This window comes from Pseudorca crassidens, chromosome 6 (assembly GCF_039906515.1).
Source record: "Pseudorca crassidens isolate mPseCra1 chromosome 6, mPseCra1.hap1, whole genome shotgun sequence".
Classification (NCBI taxonomy): Eukaryota; Metazoa; Chordata; class Mammalia; order Artiodactyla; family Delphinidae; genus Pseudorca; species Pseudorca crassidens.
This window is the reverse complement of record NC_090301.1, coordinates 5,255,064-5,273,723: the sequence shown is the minus strand read 5'-3', so window position 1 is coordinate 5,273,723 and position 18,660 is coordinate 5,255,064. Positions and strand designations below refer to the sequence as shown.

The following is an 18,660-nucleotide window of genomic DNA, read 5'->3' as shown; positions in this document are numbered from 1 at the left end:
GTTGGCCTGAGCAAAAGGAGGCCTGAAGTTGCCCATAACTGGAACAGAGAAGATTTCAGGAGGAGCAGAAAAGAGGGCATAACAAGAGTTCAGTCTGAGACGTGTTAGATTTCAGTTGTCAGCGGGCATGCAAGGGATGCTGAGGAAGCGGTTGGATATGAATTTGTGATTTAGGGTTGAGGTCTGGGCTAGAGATATGAATTTGAGGTTCATTAACCTGTATATGATATTCACACCCAAAAGACAGAGGTTCCCCGCTTATAGAAAAGAGACCCGGAGATGAGCCCCGGGGGCTCTCCATATTTAAAGGTTACAGGAGTAAGAGGGGATCACAAACCGGACTGAGAATCCGGGAAGGTCGTGGGAAAGCCTGGTGATCATGTTATCCCAGCAGCCAGGAGAAGGGTTCAAGGAGGGGAGCAACCAATGAGTGCTGAGACGTTAAGTAAGATGAGGGCACATTGTCGGCATCTCAGTTACTACAGTTAGGTAGGATGAGAGCAAAGCCAGAGGCATATCACAGAGGGAGCCTGGAACTCTGCCTCAGGCATCAGGGACCTGCTGGGGTTGGGGATAGGGAGGAAGGCATGAGCAAGGGCTCAGAGTGCTGAAGGTGGTCAGCACATTTGTCTGGGGGAACTGTGAACCCAAAGTGTAACCCAAGGAGGCTGGATACCAGGGTGAGTAAGCCACACGCAGGCTGCACATGAACCAGGTGAAGACTCAGCTGCTTTGATCAGGGATGCCAGGGCAGCAGACTCGCTTTTCCAAAAGGTCACTTGGATGGGCGTGGTTAGGGACCAGGCCAGTGCGCACAAACTTGGCGCCGGTGCTCAGCACATCTGCAACTATCCGGTTTGCCTCGAACCTGCGGGATTAGCCTCCTGCGCGCGCTGGGCCCACTGCTGCAGTGCAGTCAGGCTCCGCGGGGTCCCGGGCGCTGAGCTTACGCGGGGATTGGGGTGGGTGAACAGGCTGGGGACCCACATCTCAGTTTGCTTGGTTTTTTGTTTTTGTTTTTAATTTTAAAGGAAAAGGATGCCTAGGGAGCCTCCGTGGTATTTCACAGCATCTCGTGTCCTCGTCTAAACTTCACTCCTGGAGTGTGAATATCCACGCCGCCACGGCTAAGGAGGCTCTTCGCCTTCGGGAAGAAATTTAGTTTATTTAGAGGAAGAACTCGTGTCACTTTCGCAAAAGGAGACAGCAAGTGAAAACTGGGGCTGGGGGGAGGGGAAGCAACAAAGTGCGGTCGGGGGACACGGTGAGTCGCAGAAGCTCCTCTAACCAGCCTCCCAGAAACAAACAAAAACGCGGGCGGGGTCGTGCACGGCCTCCCGGGTCCCGAGACGGCGGGACAGCCGCGGGGCAGCGCAGAGACTCGTGGAGAGGCTGGGGCAGGGGGCCGGCCGCGTCGCGGGTCTGCTAGCCTGTCAGCCCGGCCCCTCGCTCCCGGGGCCCCGGCCGCACGGGGGCCCCGGGCGTCGTGCGCGCCTCCTCCCCGCGGTCCCGCCGGGGCGCCGACGCGGCGCGGCGCGGACTACAAGTCCCAGGAAGCCTAGGGGCAGGCGCGGGGCGGAGCCTGGCGCAATTCCCCGGGATCCGGCGCGCTGGGAAGCGCCGGGGAGGAAGCAGCGGCGGCGGGCGGCGGGCCGCGAGCGGCGAGCGGCAAGCGCGCGGGCGGGCGGGGCGCAGGCGGAGGCGGGGCCGACGTGGGCCGGAGCCCTGCGTGCCAGGGAGGGGGCCGGCCGGGCAGGCGGCGAGTGGCGCTCGGCGCGGGCTCCGGGGCTTGCGAGGCGCCTGCGGCTCGGTCCCGGCTCGGCGGGCTGCGCACGGCGGGCTCAGCGCAGGGGCCCCGGCGCGCCGGGCGGCGCAGCACGCAGCGCGCGGACCCACGCCGCGGCCGGGCGCCCCGAGCGGCCCGGCCGCTGCCCGGGGGCCGGCCCTCGGCCCCGGCGCTCAGAGCGCGGCGGCTGCCTGGGCTTTAATGGCTGCTCGGCGGGGCAGCGCCTAGGGGTGGAAGGCGGCTGCGGCGCAGGAAGGCGCCCGAGCGAGCCTCCTCCGGGGCCGGCCGCGCCCGCCGCGGCGCTCCATGGGGGCCCGCTGACCCGGGGCGCCGGGGCCCGCTCTCTCGCCAGCCCGCCCGCCGGCCGCGCGTCCCGGCCATGAACTGAGTCGGCGGGCCGGCCCCGCGCCTGCTCCGCCCGCTCCTTTCTTCTCGCGCCTCCTCCGCCCGCCGCCGGCGGGCCCGGCTCCCCGGGGGCTGCGGCTCCCCGGGCTCGGCGGCCCGCGGGCCCCGGGGCGCGGGGCGGCGGCGGCGGCGGGGGGCGCGCGGCTCCGGGCGCGGTGCCTGCACCATGAACTACCAGCAGCAGCTGGCCAACTCGGCTGCCATCCGGGCCGAGATCCAGCGCTTCGAGTCGGTCCACCCCAACATCTACTCCATCTACGAGCTGCTGGAGCGCGTGGAGGAGCCGGTGCTGCAGAACCAGATCCGGGAGCACGTCATCGCCATCGAAGGTGAGGGCCGGGCCTCCGCGGGGCTTCTGGAAGGCGCGGGGGAGCGGGCGCGCGCGTGTGTGTGCGTGCGTGTGTACACACGCGCCGGGCCGTGGCACGCGGCTGCCCCGCCGAGTGGGCACTGCGGTGCGTCTCACCCCGCAAGGCCGGGCGAGAGCGGAGGGGGAGGCCGAGGGCTGGGCGAGCGCGCCGCCAGCTCTGCCAGCGAAGATGGATCGCCGGCGATAATGTGCTAATGGGCAGTAGCGTCTCCGGTGAGAAAGTGGCTCCGTGTGGCCGCGTCCTGGGCTACCCGAGTGACCCAGCCCAAGCCCTGGGGCAGCCGGAGGAGTTGGCGCCACCGGACCGCGATAGGTTACCAGGCTGGGGCCGAGCGTCTTGCTGGACGTTGAAGAGGTCTTTTGAGAAGTGTTGCTTCTGGGGGCGAGGCTCTGGCTGGCGTGCTTAGGCGGGCAGGGCCAACCCCTTTGGTGTCTTTGGGGTGCCATTTCGGGGGCACAGTGGAGAGAGCTGACCTTAGCCGGAGCGGAGAGCCAGCCCCCGCTGCAGGCTGCATCGTGTCCCGATGCTGGTCTACCTGCCCCTGTGCAGAAGCTGGCTTCTTCTATGGCGTGTTTTCTACCAGAAGTCCTGGGTCACATCAGAAGAACCCTCCCTGGGGGGTCTCACTTTCACACACCTGGCACTGGGAGGCCACCCACCATTCCTGCGAGTCAGGCGAGGCAGTGATCCTCCGGAGCCGTTCAGGCGAGTTCTGCCTCTCCTGGGCCTGTGTTTTCTCGGGTTTGCCATGGCTCTTATGTCTCTGCTATTCGGCTTCCGGTTTGTTCCCTTGCTTCCCTTCTCACTGCCATTGGTCAGTGATGGTAAAAGAACTGAAGGGTGGGTTGTCCATAATATAGAACTGTCCTAACCAAAAGCCACTCTGGCCACAGTTGAGGAACACTGAGAAGGTTCTAAGGCCTGGCAGGAGTGTGTCGGGAGCCCAGCCGCAGGCATCGCCCAGCTCCCCTCCGTCTGCAGGTGAGGGGGCACTGGCCTCAGGAGAGCGTTGCTGTGGCGCCGTGCTGCCTGAACTGCTCACCCCAGAGTGTCTTGGTTTGACGCTTGACCAGTTAGGTGGAGAAGGTGGATGTGGTGGGGCTGATCCTCTTGGCATTTGGCAGCCCTATGGACTTGAACAGCATCCCAGCCAGGCTGCTGATTGGCCGCCTGTATCCATAGGGGACTTGCTAATTCCGGGGAGGATCTGAACAGTGCTCCAGCCTTATGTGGGCTTGGCTCTCAGAGCACCTGACCGCCCTGTTGGCAGTTTAAGATGCTTCCAGGTTCCTCGAGAGGCAGAGGCTGCAGTGTGGCTCTGACAAGACTTGCGGGAGGCCGCGGGGCCGGCACACGGCTGCTGATGCTGGGTGAGCTTGCAGAAACGTTCCTCCAGAGCCGGGGCTCTCGCTCCGCGGCCACCCAAGTGAAGGGCTCCTGTGCCTGTTTCCGCTGTCTCTCCGCAGCTCTCTGGCAGCATCCACAGGAGTCTGATGAAACACTTTGAAAGCTGGTGACTAGCACTGAAAGCACCTGGCTGAGAGCGCCTAGTCTCTGTGCAGAGACCTCTAGCTGAGTGTGATTCATGCTGCCTCGTTTTCATTTCCCGTCGTGAAGCCCAGTTCTGGGGTCTCGGGCACCCCTCGCAAAGCATTTTGGTGTTCTAGCAAGAGGATGTGGTTTCATTTTTCTTTTCTTTTCCTTCTTTTCTAAAAAAACCAAAACATTGTGTGGTTCCTAGATGGTGGTTTCTGGTAGCTTGCTGTCTACCTGTACTATGTCAGACTTTAGGCCCCTTCTTGGCTGGAAACCTTGTTACCATTAATAAGACGCAGAATCAGGGATGAATCCTGCTTGGGACTTTGGCAATGCTATTATTTTTTTGTTAGAAAAAGGAATGTTTATATTGTGTCAGGGCTGTGGTTAATTTAATGAGGCTTAAGAACCATTCAAATATGATTCTGTTCTTTGCATTATTATTAACAACTATACCATTTTTTACTTGTATAGAACTTTAGCAAGCATGCTCTTGCATTCATAAGCTCGATGTGGGGCTGTACCAACCCTGTGAGAGAATGTGGGCCGGCTTTATTCGGGGAAGGATAATGACCTCCTGAACGTTTGACTGAGGTCAAAGTCGGGTCTGAACCAAAGGATCCTTTGAACCTAGGTCTGCAGCCCCCCAAAGCACCTTCCAGTGCCCCTCCTAATGAAATATAAGTTCACTTGTTATAATGAAATGTTCTCACTACCAATTTTAAGATACGGTTGTGATTTATATCTACATCATTGATATTTTGGAAATTGAGAAGATTGCTCAGCTGTGGCAGGATGACATTTTTCCTGTGAGGAGAGAAGCATGCAAGGAACAGTTTTGTGCAACTGTGTAGGATATGGGTTCTTCACTCACACCGAGCAGGAGAGCATTGCCATGGGGTACGGAGACTGCAGACGCATTTAACTCCGTGCTGTAACTGAGTGTGCGCCCAGAGGATCACAGTACCTCTAAGAAACGCACGCAGATCTGCCCCTGCCTGTGAACCTTGCAGGTGAGGATGGTACAGTAGCAAAACGTAAACCTCTCTGAATTTTAAAATATAAGACCGTTTCCAATCAGGAAAGTATATGCACGTCATAACAAATGGTTTAAACATCGCTCGTCTCAACAAACAGAAAATTGCCTGCATTTTAGAGGAGATGCAGCTAGGCATTTTTCCTGCCTCTGTGTGGACCTAAGCAAAGTTGGAGTCATACTTACAAAGCTACCTGATTAGCATAAAGTGAGCACTTTTCAACGTTAGGAAGCAATTTCAGAGATACGATGTATCACATCGGTGTGAGGTTCCAGCATTTGTGCCATAATTTACGTACAATTTCCCCGTTTTCCCGAGTCTTTCCGGAATCGTTGGCTGTTGCAGTGAGGAGTGAGCTTGTCAAAGGGGAGGATGTTTCAGCTAATGCTTATTTCAAAGTGATTCTAAGAGGGTTTGGACTGGAAAATCTCTTAATGATGGGCCGAACTGTATATATTTTAGTCGAAAGAGCTCACCAAGATCCCCAAATCTGAATGGGTCTGTGACCCTGTTTGAAGGCATGGGGAATGTGATTTAGTTCTCAGTCCTGTTTTAAAACATCACCTTGCCAAAAAAAAAAAGAAAGAAAAAAAAAAGAGAAGTGTTTTTTCAAGTCTTTACTTCGGACTTTGAGAGGTTTATTTTTTTCCTCCAATCTCTGAAGTTTAAGGAAGCATTGCCTGTTGTTTTCAGATTGACCTGGTCAGATTTCTGGGCTGTCCCCCGGGGGTGTGGCCAGCACCCTGGATGTTCTCCGTGCCTGGAAATGAACGGGAACCAGCCTGCCTCCTGGGTGAGCAAGCATCTCGCCTAGGGTCCCCCCTCCAGTTCTCCTTTAAAAAGCCCACCTGGGGTTGATGGAGTTGAGGTGAATGAGTCAGCTGTCTTTCTTGTTAAATGAAGCTTGTTCTTCTAGTACGGGTAAAGCCTCTGTTAGCCATTGCACCTTGTAATTCAGCTTGCCTGTCGCAGAACCGTGATGCAAATGATACGCTGGGCCGTGGTCGAGCCCCTAACCAGCATTCATGCCTCCACACTCACCAAGCAGCTGCTCGGGGAGGGGGGAACCGAGTTCCCCACGGGCCCCGCCGGTGGTTTGCGTGGCTTCCTGGGAGGGCTTGGAGAGGTCACAGTGGCCCAGTCCTCGGCAAGAGAACTCTGCCTGCCACCCCTGGTCAGGGCACTGACACAGGGGCATTGAAGGGCCGAGCCCCAGCATTTGGGGAACCTGGGAAGATGGGGCAGGGAGCGCCTTTCATCCCACGGTGCAGCAGCTCTGTTGAGCACCTGTGGGCAGCAGAGTGCCCAGTGCTTGACCTCCATCATCTCAGTCCATCTTGTGATGATCCAGTGACACAGATGCCACCTTGGAGGCCCAGAAAGGGTAGGGAACTTGCTGGAAAGAGATGGGCTGGGCTGGTCAACCTCATCGCTGGCTGTCTAGCCCTTTCTGAGCTAGGAACGAAGCTCCTGGTTATTCGTAGTTCCCACAGGCTGAACGTACAAACCATCCCAAGCACGTGTCCCCTTTACCCAAGACAGGAAGGGGTTGCGGACGCTGCCACTAACTGCAAGTCTTACGTTCTCTGCGTGGTGGCTCACCTCGGCAAAACTTCTGTAAGAGTTTGTTTGCCTAGAAGAATTGATTTCATCTGGTTGGGGCAGGTGTGTGTGTTTAAGGAACAAATCCCTTCTTCCTGCCGTGAATGAGCATAACCCTTCCTGGACACGCTTGACTATGTCGTAATCTTGCAGGCTTAATACAAGTTGTAAATATGAGGCCTTTTCGTTATTGATATGAGTGTCACAGTCTCCTCCTTCAAGATAATTCTCGGGTGGCGGTCCGTCACTTCCAGGTTAAATTTCATACCTTAACGGTCTCCGACCTTTCCGGATTCTGGGCGTCCCTTCAGCCTGGCTGAAGTCCGCATCTTCCCTGTCTGTCCCAGGCCCCAGCTCCCAGCAAGGACTGGGGACCTTCTGAGGAAAATCAGGTCGTGCTTGTGTTCCATCTCCGCGGTGATGCAGAGCGTCGTGTCTGGCCCTTGGAGGATGCCCGGGAATTGTTTGTTGAGCGGGTGACTTGTCGGCGGGTGGGGGGGGGCTTGCGTTTTCTCTGGCGTTTGGGTCCTCTTGCTTCTTGCTGGTGATCTGAACAATGTTGAGCCTCTAGCAGAAGTGACGGTGTTTTGCTAGTTGTCACCAGAGCACAGGTGTCAGGGCCGGGGTGTTTTGGGGTCTGGTGGATTAGCCCGGGTGGCAACTAAATGCCGTGTGTGTTTGGGTGGAAATGAAGTTTTCTCTAGTGCACGTAGGGGAAGAAAAAGACGTGCTTGCTTAATCCTGGCAACTTTTTCAACCTGGCTCTCGACAAAAGGGTGGTGTTTCTTCCTCCTGGGTGGAAGTGAATTTCAGACCCAGAATCGATACCATTGATAGGGACGGGTGAGTGACAGGCTGGGTGGCTGACGTTATATAGTATCCTCAGTAGAGAGCCTTGGTCCTCGAAGTTGAGCGCGCAGTCGAATCACATGGAGGGCTTGGGAAGACAGGTTGCTGGCCCTGTCCCCAGAGTTTCTCGTTCTGTAGGTTTGGAGCAGGCCTGAGAATGTGCTTTCGACAAGTTTCCAGAGGATGCTGGTGTTGTCAGTCCAGGGACGGCACTTTGAGAAGCATGGCCGGGGAGGGGGCGGAGCTCCGGTGGCGGACCGGGCATCTTCCCTGGGCCAGGGCTCTGCGCAGTGCTTTCAGTCAGTGGAGGGGCGTCCTCTTGTCCTTCCCTGTGGGTGACAGGCGGGGGCCAAGAGCCCAGGGCGTTGCTTCTGGTGACACAGCTTAAACACAGTGGAGGAGGCCCTGAAGCCCAGGTTCGAATGGGTTCAAGTCCAGGTTCACTCTGCTTCCACGGTGCTGATGCTGAGTGCCCTGCGAGGAGCGTGGCTGGTGGGTGGTGGGCATTGCCAAGGGCATCCCTTAGGGAGGGAGACTGTAAATCCCGGTCCTGGGTTCTGTGGGCTTCCCTTCCTGTGTCTCTGAGGTCGGTTGTTGATCCGTAGGTAGTCTCCTGTGTGTTTAAGTGGGGTTCTTCCGTATTCACTTGTTACGATAATTTGGCAGGTGATACGTTTTGTTTTTGTTGTGCAGCTAAAAGAGCATTTCTAAACAGGAGAGCTGTAAGTTATAAGCAGCTTAAGAAGGCTGTGTGGGGAGCCTGGTGGAAGTGACTCAGAAGGGAGAAGCAGCCCTGGCAGCTGCAGGAACCTTCACAGCGGAACCTGGAGCCCCGTTACTACCACCTCTATTGTTGTTGTTGGTGGTTTTTTTTGGTCTCAAACTGACTTTTTATTTTGTTCAGACTAAAATCTCTCACCTTGCGTCCTTTCTTCCTGTGTGCCCTGCAGGTGTTTACAGTTGGTGCGTCTATAGCTCTGGCTTGTTTGAACTACCGATTTGTTCCTGTCTCTTGTTTCTCCACATCCAGCAAACCCGCGTCCCCCACCCCTCCCCCCCGCCCAACACTCCAGATTCTTTGAGGCCTTGGCCCAAGTGATTGAGTTTGGCAAAGCGGATCAGGCTTAGTTATTTTTAAAATCCAGGGTTGGGGGTTCTGATCTGTGCTTAGCCACATAATTCCTACCCTTTGTTAAGTACCTTTCTCTGAGAAGGAAAATGAACTCTGCAGATGTTCATCTCTAATCTCTGCAGCATCTGTGATTTTCCTCAGGTTCTGAGCACCAGGCCCGGTGTGTGCTGCCCTGAGCCCCGTCCTTCCGCGAGCCGCGGGGCTCTGAGGCTGAGTCCCGTTGGCTCCCATCTTGTGGCGTGGAAGCCTGCACAGCGGGTCGCGGTGATGACCCATCCCGGGGCAGGGCTGGCGTCGCGGTGGGCCCCATCCCTTCACCTCCCTGTGCTCTCTGCTCACGACTGACCCGGCGGGAGGGGCTGCCTTGGTTGCATGTGGCGGCCAGGGAGGGAAGGAGAGAAGGTACCTGCCCCAGCAGAAGAGATTTGTTACTGGACCCTTTGAGCAGCCAGCCAGAGAGCTTGTCTGTGTGCGAGGTTGGGACATTTCCACAAGGAGCAGACTAAATATAGGCTGGAGGATTGGGCCCATGGCCCGAGCGGGGGCTGTCATCGCTCTGATACTGTTTCTCCCACTGCTAATCAGAACTCGCCACCGGCCCTGAACAGGTGGCCACCCTGAGCTCTCTGCGAACAGACTGGTGTTTTTGTTTAACCAGGGCTCCTTTGCAGATTTCACACTTCTCCCGCTGTTTGGTGCGGACTGTCTTTTTTTGGGCTGCAGTGTTGGGAGTATTTGTGCAGTGTTTCTACACAAGCGACTGTGTGATCTTCAAAAACTGCCTATGCCGTCTGGTTGTCATTAGCATCCTGGTTAGAAGCTGCTTTTTTTTTTTTTTTTAAAGGGTGGGAAACACTTTTCATGGTTCTGGGAGAAGAATTCCAAATAATTACCGGCCATGTTCACAAACGATTTATGTTTGGTCTTAGAAATGTCAACATCCAGCAGGCTCTTGCAGAGAAAACCATGTCCCTTTCCAGCTTAGCACACAAAGCTGCTGTTACCGGATCCTCAGATGATAGTCTTAAAGGGGGAACAGTATCTTCAGGCTGTGAATTTAGTTTTCATTCGGTGAGTTTTAGGTGATATGGACATAGTCTACCAGCAGTACTGAGCGTACGACAGAAAAAGAATTTTTCGTGAGGACCTACAACAAAACAAGACCCACCTTAGTTTCCTGAAAGAGTTTTTATTCCTTCACATTCTCTGTGTCAGGGCAGATGGTGGCCGTCAGCAAGATTTGGTCTCACAGATGTGGTAGCTACTGGCTCCCTTTTGTAATGAAATAGAAGTGGATTCGGAGAGAGCGGGTTGCCCTGAGAGCCTTCTGTTTGTGTTTCCAGTTGACCTTGTCTGAGAGGGGAGAACCGGCGTATTTTCCAGGGAGGGGACTTCCGTGGGCCTGCCTGCCTACCCTCTGCTGTGGTTTCCAAAGATCTGGGTGCTGCTGGGAGCAGTGACGCAGTCTTCTCCTGTCCCGGCACCGCTCCTGTCAGGTCAGGCTGGTGAACCTGATTTCAGACAGACAAACAGTTGTTTCAGTTTTCGCTTCGACGATCAAGCCTGGATCTCTGATTTTTCCGTGTGTTACTATTAGGAGTTTGGGATTGGAGGGATTGAGACCACTTCAAACGCCCTAGTTTTTTTGAGCTCTTTTTTTTTTTTTTTTGGCATAAAACATAGATCCAGAAGGATGCCCAGGTCGTCAGGGAGGGCGTTTTCACAAACTGACCACGTGGGTACATCCAGCCTCCAGATCAAAAAACCTGAGTTGGCCGTAGCGCAGGGCGAGACTCACCTGTATTGCATGTGGTTGGAGGTGGTTGCCTCCGCTTACTTACCTGTTCTCCCGACGATGGGCATCTGGGTGGTTTCGTGTTCGGGGCTGCTGGGAATAGGGCTGCCGTGCCTTTGGTGCCCACGTGTCCCCGTTCCTGTTGGGGGCTGCACGCCGGGGAGCCGAGCGCTGCGTCCTGTTAGCCCTTCTCGCAGGTCAGCGCAGCTGCTCCGGAACCCGCTCCATTGGTGGCCTCTGTCTGGAGACCTTTCCTTGCTGTTCAAGGTTCATTGCAGACACTCAGGATGGTGGCTGCCTGCTGCCTCCGTCCTTTGCTTCTCCTTCTTTCCAGCTGTTTGTCCAGAAACAAATAGTCGAGTGCTTTATACGTTTCCGGCACTGTCTTAGACATTAGGTTTTTAGCTTTGGATATTCTATAGGCTCTTCATTCCCTGTTAGTGGAATAAGTATAGCTTTGTAAGTGGAGCTGTGAGAATGAAATCCTTCACCAGGAAGTGTTTTCCTCGAAACTGCGGATGGCGCGATTCCCCTGGGACTGGAACGGGGTCCCCTCGGCTCTCCCTGGCTCCTGCCCGACATCAGTGGTCAGTGGGGGTCCTACTGGCTGAACCCACACCAGCCCCGAGTCTATCTCTCACCTCGGCGCTGGGTTTCAGGTGACCTGTGCGTCTCTGTTGGCATCGGAAGGGAAACTCCTTCTGTACTCCCCGTCCAAACTGATCCTTGGTCTTAATGGTTACATATTAGCGCTCTTCAGTCTCTGTTGTTTGTAGCAATTATGTGGAGACACAAAAGGGAAAAAGATCAGCGAAGTGTTGCCAACTGTCTGTTACTCTCAAGGGGTTATTTTCTTTGTTCCTCTGCTGTGTCCTGGGAGCCGCCCATCCCCCTCCACAAAGGCCACACTCACGAGGCCAAACCCGGGAAGCTGGAAAGGACCCGAGGGCCTGAGAGAGAGAGAGAGGGGTGTGTGCCTGTGTGAACGTCTCCAGTGGCTGTACAAACGCAAATATTTATTTCGAGGGATGGGGGTTGGGAGGGCCGGGTTTACCCTCACTTTGTTTAGTATGGGAAGTGGCCAGTATGAGAATCAGTAGACCAGATTTTATCGAGCACTGACAGTGGGCAAAGCACTCTATTTGCATCTGGTGGTACAGGCAGATGTGTGGGCTTGGAGCCCCTCTCCCAGCACAGTTGGACCTAGCCCAGGAGGCCACACTGGTCCAGACTGGGATAAGCAGGTGGTGTGATGCAGGCGAGGGGAGTGGGATTAACTGGACTTGGAAGCTGGGTGGGAGTCAGGCAGTGGAGGCTTTCCGGGCGGGCGGGTAATAGGAGTGGAACATCCAGTATCCATTCTCTGCAGCCTGTGGGGACCTGGGGAGGAGAGGCCAGAGGATGGAGAAGAGCCCGGTGAGCCCCAGAGAGCATGCTGGGAGTGCTTTTATTTATTGGGCCGTGGAAATTACAGATTATGGATTTCCATTTGGAAAAGGTTGTGCCATGATGCTCAGCTGTTACCAGGCAGGATAGAAATGGTGGTGGCGGCCGGTGGTGGTGGGGAGTGGCAGGGAGGGTTCATAAGTGGGCTGTCGGGCTTCCCTGGTGGCGCAGTGGTTAAGAATCCACCTGCCAGTGCAGGGGACACGGGTTCGAGCCCTGGTCAGGGAAGATCCCACGTGCCACAGAGCAACTAAGCCCATGCACCACAACTACTGAGCCTGCACTCTAGAGCCTGTGTGCCACAACTACTGAAGCCCACGTGCCTAGAGCCCACGAGCCACAACTACTGAGCCTGCGCTCTAGTGTCCATGAGCCACAACCACTGAGCTCGCGTGCCACAACTACTGAGCCTGTGCTCTAGAGCCCGCGAGCCACAACTCCTGAGCCCACGAGCCACAGCTACTGAGCTTGTGCTCTAGAGCCTGTGTGCCACAACTGCTGAGCTCGCGTGCCACAACTACTGAGCCCGTGCTCTAGAGTCCGCGAGCCACAACTACAGAGCCAGTGCTCTAGAGCCCGTGAGCCACAACTCCTGAGCCCGCATGCCACAACTACTGAGCCAGTGCTCTAGAGCCCGTGAGCCACAACTCCTGAGCCCGTGTGCCACAACTACTGAGCCTGTGCTCTAGAGCCCGTGAGCCACAACTGTGGAGCCCACGAGCCACAACTCCTGAGCCTGCATGCCACAACTACTGAGCCTGTACTCTAGAGCCCGTGAGCCACAACTACGGAGCCCGTGTACCGCAACTACTGAAGCCCGCATGCCTAGAGCCAGTGCTCTGCAACAAGAGAAGCTACCGCAATGAGAAGCCCGCGCCCCATGACGATGAAGAGTATCCCCCGCTCGCTGCAACTAGAGAAAGCCCGCGTGCAGCAACGAAGACCAACACAGTCATAAATAAATAAATTAATTTAAAAAAATTTTAAAAACCCGCAAAACTGGGCTGTTGCAAGGGGAGCTGGGGGCCTGGGCAAGGGAGCAGGGGAACAGAGATGGGCACCCAAGGATGCAGGTGCAGGCCTGAGGTTGCCTGTGAGTCTCGGGTGGAGGGGGCAGGAGGAAGGAGCGAAGTTTGACCCACGGAACGCAGGAGCGGGGCCGTGTGGGGGGATTCCACCTCTAGATGCCCTGGAAGCCCTCAGGTTTGGGCCGGAGGGGTGCTCACAGCCACAGCAGGGTGGTTACCCGGTTACCTGGGATTTGTGGTGGGAGGACCCTCCCCTGCAGGGTGGGCTCAGATGTATAGATTCACGAGTCACCCCCGTCTGTCATCCAGGCTGAGGGGCAGGCATCTGGGATGTACGGCAGCCACTTCCTCCCCTGCAGAAGCTTCACTGGGTGTCTGAGGGGTACGGCAGCCTCTTAGGAGTGCAGCTAGCGTGCATTGCTCTCCAGGAGCTGAATCAGTCCCCGCAGGGCGACGTGTATGACTGAGCCTGGGCTCTGGTGGCCCTGCGGTCCTGCTCATCCAGCCAGGTCGTCTCCTGGCCACCTGTGCCTGCCTGCCTCAGAGCATGTGTCCCATGGTGCTGGACTGGTGCCTGAATCTCTTCTGTGTCTGTGTCTCCCTCTCTGTCTCTGTCGCTATACCGTATCTGTCTATTAGGTGTGTGTTTATTTTTTCACTTTACGGCTTTAATCCGTAGACTTGTAGAGCCACGTGCTGGGCGCGCAGAGGCGAACAGGCTGCTTGCTGTATAGGTCAGTGCAGGCACAGGCTTCGGGCCGGGGTGCAGTGGGCTAGGAGAGCTGGAGGGGGTGCCCTGGGGAGCCCAGGAGCTCCTGCAGGAAGCGCTCGCTGTTTGAGCCCCAGAAGATGGGGAGCTAATGCCATTTGGGGCGGGGGGTCACTGACTGGGCATCTTGGCATCTTGCTTCCAAAGGAGGCCTTTGTAAACTCTCATCTCTGCCCAAAGAAATCTCACTGTCTTCACACAAAAAAGTGTGTTTCTATTTTTTTTTTTTTCACTTGAATAAGTTTAGTTTTACCCAGGTTTCTCAACTTGGACTTGCTCTTCTGGTCATCTTATGCTGGGGCATAAAAAAATTATATATCTATCTCTTCCTGCCTGCTCTCTAAATCTAGAGTTCCCCCCCCGCAAAAAAAATAAAAACCTCCGAAGCCCCAAACTCTTTCCCTCAACTCCTTGCTTGGCAGGAGAGTTGTGGGGTGGGGGGAGTGGTGGGCGCTCAGATCATGGGCAGTTGGCTCTTGTGTTTCTGTCTGTGCGTCTTGGGGACCCTGCCCGGATGGCGAGCTGGGTGTGGCCTAGTGGCAGTGCTGCTTTTTCTGAAGTGGCTCAGAATTCCAGGCTCAGACGCGAGAGCCTGTTTCTTCTAGAATCCCAGCGTCAACTTCTGAGGGGATGCGGGTTGAAGGGGTGCACTTTTGGGGTTTTCAGTTTCCAGGTCACCTGCTTGGACATAAAAGAATCTCAGCGCGGTGCGGTCTCCCTCATCCGGGAAGATGGGACCCTGCTCCACTCTTTGGTATAGACACCTGGGCGCTTTGTGTAGCGCGGGGCGTGGCAAGAGAGCCCCCTCACCTGAGTCCACGGAGCCCTCACCCCCTGGGTGGACTGCAGGCACCCCCTCTGGGTCTCCGTGTCCCACAGCCTAGGGTCTGGGATTTGTGTGAGCAAGACATTTTGCAATGAAAAGAGATGAACATTGTTTACAAGTTGAGGAGGATCTCTTTTCCTCAACTCACTGTGATGAAAAATTTCAAACATGGAAGAGTTGAAAGAACGTTCAGAGTGAACTCCTACACACCCATTGCTTTGCTTCTCCGCTAGTTAATGTTTTGTGTATCTCTCCATCCAGAGGATGATAGTTCAGCAGGCTTTTTTTTTTTTTTTCCCGCGGTACGCGGGCCTCTCACTGTTCTGGCCTCTCCCGTTGCGGAGCACAGGCTCCGGATGCGCAGGCTCAGCGGCCATGGCTCACGGGCCCAGCCGCTCCGCGGCATGTGGGATCTTCGCGGACCGGGGCATGAACCCGTGTCCCCGGCATCGGCAGGTGGACTCTTAACCACGCGCCACCAGGGAAGCCCAGCAGCAGGCATTTTTAATAGAATGCAGGGTTTTCCTAGGCTGGCTCCACGTTGGCATGGAATCCGAAGGATTTCTGGTACCACCTGGGTGTCATGGTGTCAGATTCCAGGTGCAGTGCAGGCACAGCAGGGACAAGGTGCTTGTTAAGTGTGGATTGAACGTGAAGTGTCTCCTTCTGCAGGGGAAGTTGGTTTAACGTGTGCTTCGGAAGGACAGTTTTTGTTGTTAATCTTTTTTTTTTTTAATTTATTTTTAAATTCAACTATGCTTCAATAAAATTTAGAAAAATTAAAAATTTATTTTTGTATTTTATTTTATTGACGCATAGTTGATTTACAATGTTGCGTTAGTTTCAGGTGGACAGCAAAGTGATTCAGTTATATATATATGTATTATATATAACTGAATATATATATTTATCAGATTCTTTTCCCTCATAGGTTATTACAAAATATTGAGTAGAGTTCTCTGTGCTACACAGTAGGTCCTTGTTGATTATCTGTTTTATATATAGTAGTGTGTGTTGTTAATTTCGATACAGTTCAACCTTGAACCCAAAGGGACACTTTGAATTGAGCTCTGACTTGAATTCTGTGGCTGAGCGTGTGTGTGGGGGAGGGCAGCCCCACTTTGGGCCTTGGGGGTTTTGGTTGTTGGGGTGGCACGCCATCCTCTTTGTCCAGGACTTTGGTTTTAGGAATAGTCTGTGTGTTGATACGGAGCACAGGCATTTCCTTGTTGGATCATGTTCCACCATGATCACTTCCTGGAAGCAGAATGATGTGGAGGATCTGATGACTCTTTGTGACTTGTAGGGGGACAGGCAACCCTAGCTGGGGGAGCCAAGACAGGCTCCTGCCTCAGTGACGTGCTATGGAACTCTTGGGAAACACACGTGTCCCTTTCGGCCTCAGTTTCAGAGTCTAGAATCCATGGTGTTGAACTTTGATTGAGCTCAAGCTTCCTCCAGTCCCCAGAGTGACTGCCACTGTCCCATCCATTGCTCCTCAGTCCCTGAACCGACCTGGTCTGGTAGAGGGAGGAGGGGATGGGGAGGGTGGGGAGGAGAAGACTTGGGCAGAGGAAGCCAGATTGTCCCAGGGCATTGTGTTCACTTGTTCCACCCACAGTCTTCTTTGCCTCAACAGACCCAAGAGTGAAATTTCACTCAGTAGAGTAATAGCCAAAAGGGGAAGAAAACATATTGTATGTGTGTATGTAATCCATGTAGTACGTGGATGATCTAGCCCTTGTGTGCCTTGTGTAACAGGTGCACACACGTTGACGGCCTTGTTATGACATCTGAGAGTGTGCAGGGGTCTGCAGAAGGAACCCTGTCCATGATAATAATCTCCAACATCTCCACTATACCCTGGTTCCCCAGACTTAGCCAGAGATAGGAAAAGCAGATGTGGAACTCTCTGTAATCCTGGCGGTGCTGGGTCATTGTCACCGCGGTGAGCACATGGTAAATGCTGCAGGTGTGGTTATCGAGCCTGTGTGTGTGTATGGCCTGTATGCTAGGTGTCTAGTTCAGCTCTCATTCACCTCTCCAGTTTATGAGTTTAGGGAGCATCCTGGGCTGAACTGGAAGCCAAATTATAGCGTGATTCCTGTCTCAGCAGCGTTAATTACAGAACCTGATGAGGCCCAAATTCCTGTTCCCCAGACTGGGCCCGTGTGGGGCATGTCTTCTGAGCTGTCCTTGAGCCAGCGATGACTTCACAAAGGGCTGTTAGTCCGTAGTCTCCTCCTCCGTCGACCCCCTGCAGCTCCCTCCACATCCTGCCCAGAGCTGGCCTTTGACCACGCAGCCTTTCAGGGGCACTGAATCAGCGGATTCCTTCCCCTGTATAGTCTCTCGGTGTCTTCTCCATGGCTCTGAGCTGTTGTCTGCACGTCACAGGGTGCGTCTCCGGGCTGCACCAAGGTTATGCTGGCAGGTCAGACTTTCTTCTCCCTGGACTCGAGCCTTCAAGCCATCTTAGCTCACAGCCCTGCCTTTGCTTCCAAACCAAATTTCCATTTGGTGAGCCTGTGGGTCTAAAATATCCAGCCAGAGCCCTGGGTTTTAACTTCCACTTCGTCATGATTATCTCTTCAAAGTCCAGGCTGGCTTTTAGCTGAGGGGCACTTATGGCAAAATACATTTCAGTTGTCACCTCTTGTCACTCGACTAGGGATTGAGCTTCTGGGCGGCTCTGAGTGTCCATCCCTTCCTCCCATGCTCTCCTCTGACTTGCTTTCAATGACCACCTCTCCCCACAAAGTGGGGGAAGCTTAAGTTTCGAACATGTCACCTGCTGATGGGACAGGGATTCTCTTGTTCTAACAGTTTAGTTAAAAAAGAATGCTCCCGGAAAAGGGACCCTCCTCCACTGTTGGTGGGAATGTAAATTGGTGCAGCCACTATGGAGAACAGTATGGAGGTTCCTCAGAAAACTAAAAATAGAGTTGCCATGTGATCCAGCAGTCCCACTCCTGGGCACATAGCTGGACAGAACTATAATTTGAAAAGATACCCGATGTTCACAGCAGCACTGTTTACAGTAGCCAAGACGTGGGAACAAACCCAAATGTACATCAACAGGTGAATGGTTAAAGAAGATGTGGTACATATACACAATGGAATACTACTCAGCCATTAAAAAGGAACGAAATAATGCCATTTGCAGCAACATGGATGGACTTAGAGATAATCATACTAAGTGAAGTAAGTCAAACAGAGAAAGACAAATACCATAATGCTATCACTGACACGCATGAACTTATCTACAGACTCACGGACATAGGGAACAGACTTGTAGTTGCCTGGCGGGGGCAGGGGAGGGATGGATTGGGAGTTTGGGGTTAGCAGATGCAAACTGTCATATATAGGATGGATAAACAACAAGGTCCTAGTGTATAGCACAAAGAATTATACTCAATATCCTATGATAAACCATAATGGAAAAGAATATGAAAAGAACGTGTATATGTATAACTGGATCACTTTGCTGTGCAGTAGAAATTAACACAACATTGTAAATCAACTATACTTTAATAAAATAAATTAAAAAATAAAACAAGGAATGCCCCAGCCTCCGTACGTTTTCATGGTGGAAGGATTTCAGATGTCTTGCTTGTCTGTTTCAACAACAGGCAACCGAAGTTCTCCTTAAGGCTTGACTCTCTCTTTTCTTTTTTTTTTTTTTAATGGCCGCGAGGCATGTGGGATCTTAATTCCCCAGCCAGGGATTGAACCCGTGTCCCCTGAAGTGGAAGCTCGGAGTCCTAACCACTGGACCGCCAGAGAAGTCCCCCTTGACTCTCTTAAGTATCAAAAAACCACTTGTTCTTGGGGCCTTACCTTAAACCCCAGGGACCTAGGGAAGTCACCTCGGTCACCCCTGTAGCCGGGCTCCCTGTTGGTGTCCACCCCGCCCGCCATCTCTCTCATGGAAACGTAATGCGATTTATAATGACATCTGTGAGTGTGGATGTTTGCGTGGATGTGTTAAGGGTGTCTTTTCCCAAGAGGGTGGGAGCACAGAGTCTTGTTCTGTTTTATCCCTAGAGCTGTCCCGTCAGCCTTGACAATGCTCCTT

General features: G+C 54.0%; 1 protein-coding gene across 6 annotated transcripts in view; it reads left to right on the top strand.

Moving 5' to 3' along the window:
- The first annotated feature begins 2,311 nt into the window (after positions 1-2,311).
- The window catches only part of AGAP1 (ArfGAP with GTPase domain, ankyrin repeat and PH domain 1), a 559,516-nt gene continuing 543,167 nt past the window's right edge, over positions 2,312-18,660 (top strand). For 5 of the 6 annotated variants that reach the window (XM_067740151.1, XM_067740149.1, XM_067740147.1 and 2 more), the window contains exon 1: positions 2,312-2,520. In XM_067740151.1, the coding sequence (XP_067596252.1) occupies positions 2,358-2,520 (163 nt within the window). In that variant the 5' untranslated portion in view covers positions 2,312-2,357. Of the gene's footprint in view, positions 2,521-3,446; positions 3,544-18,660 lie in introns of those variants that run through there. The other variant, XM_067740150.1, reaches the window with a different exon arrangement.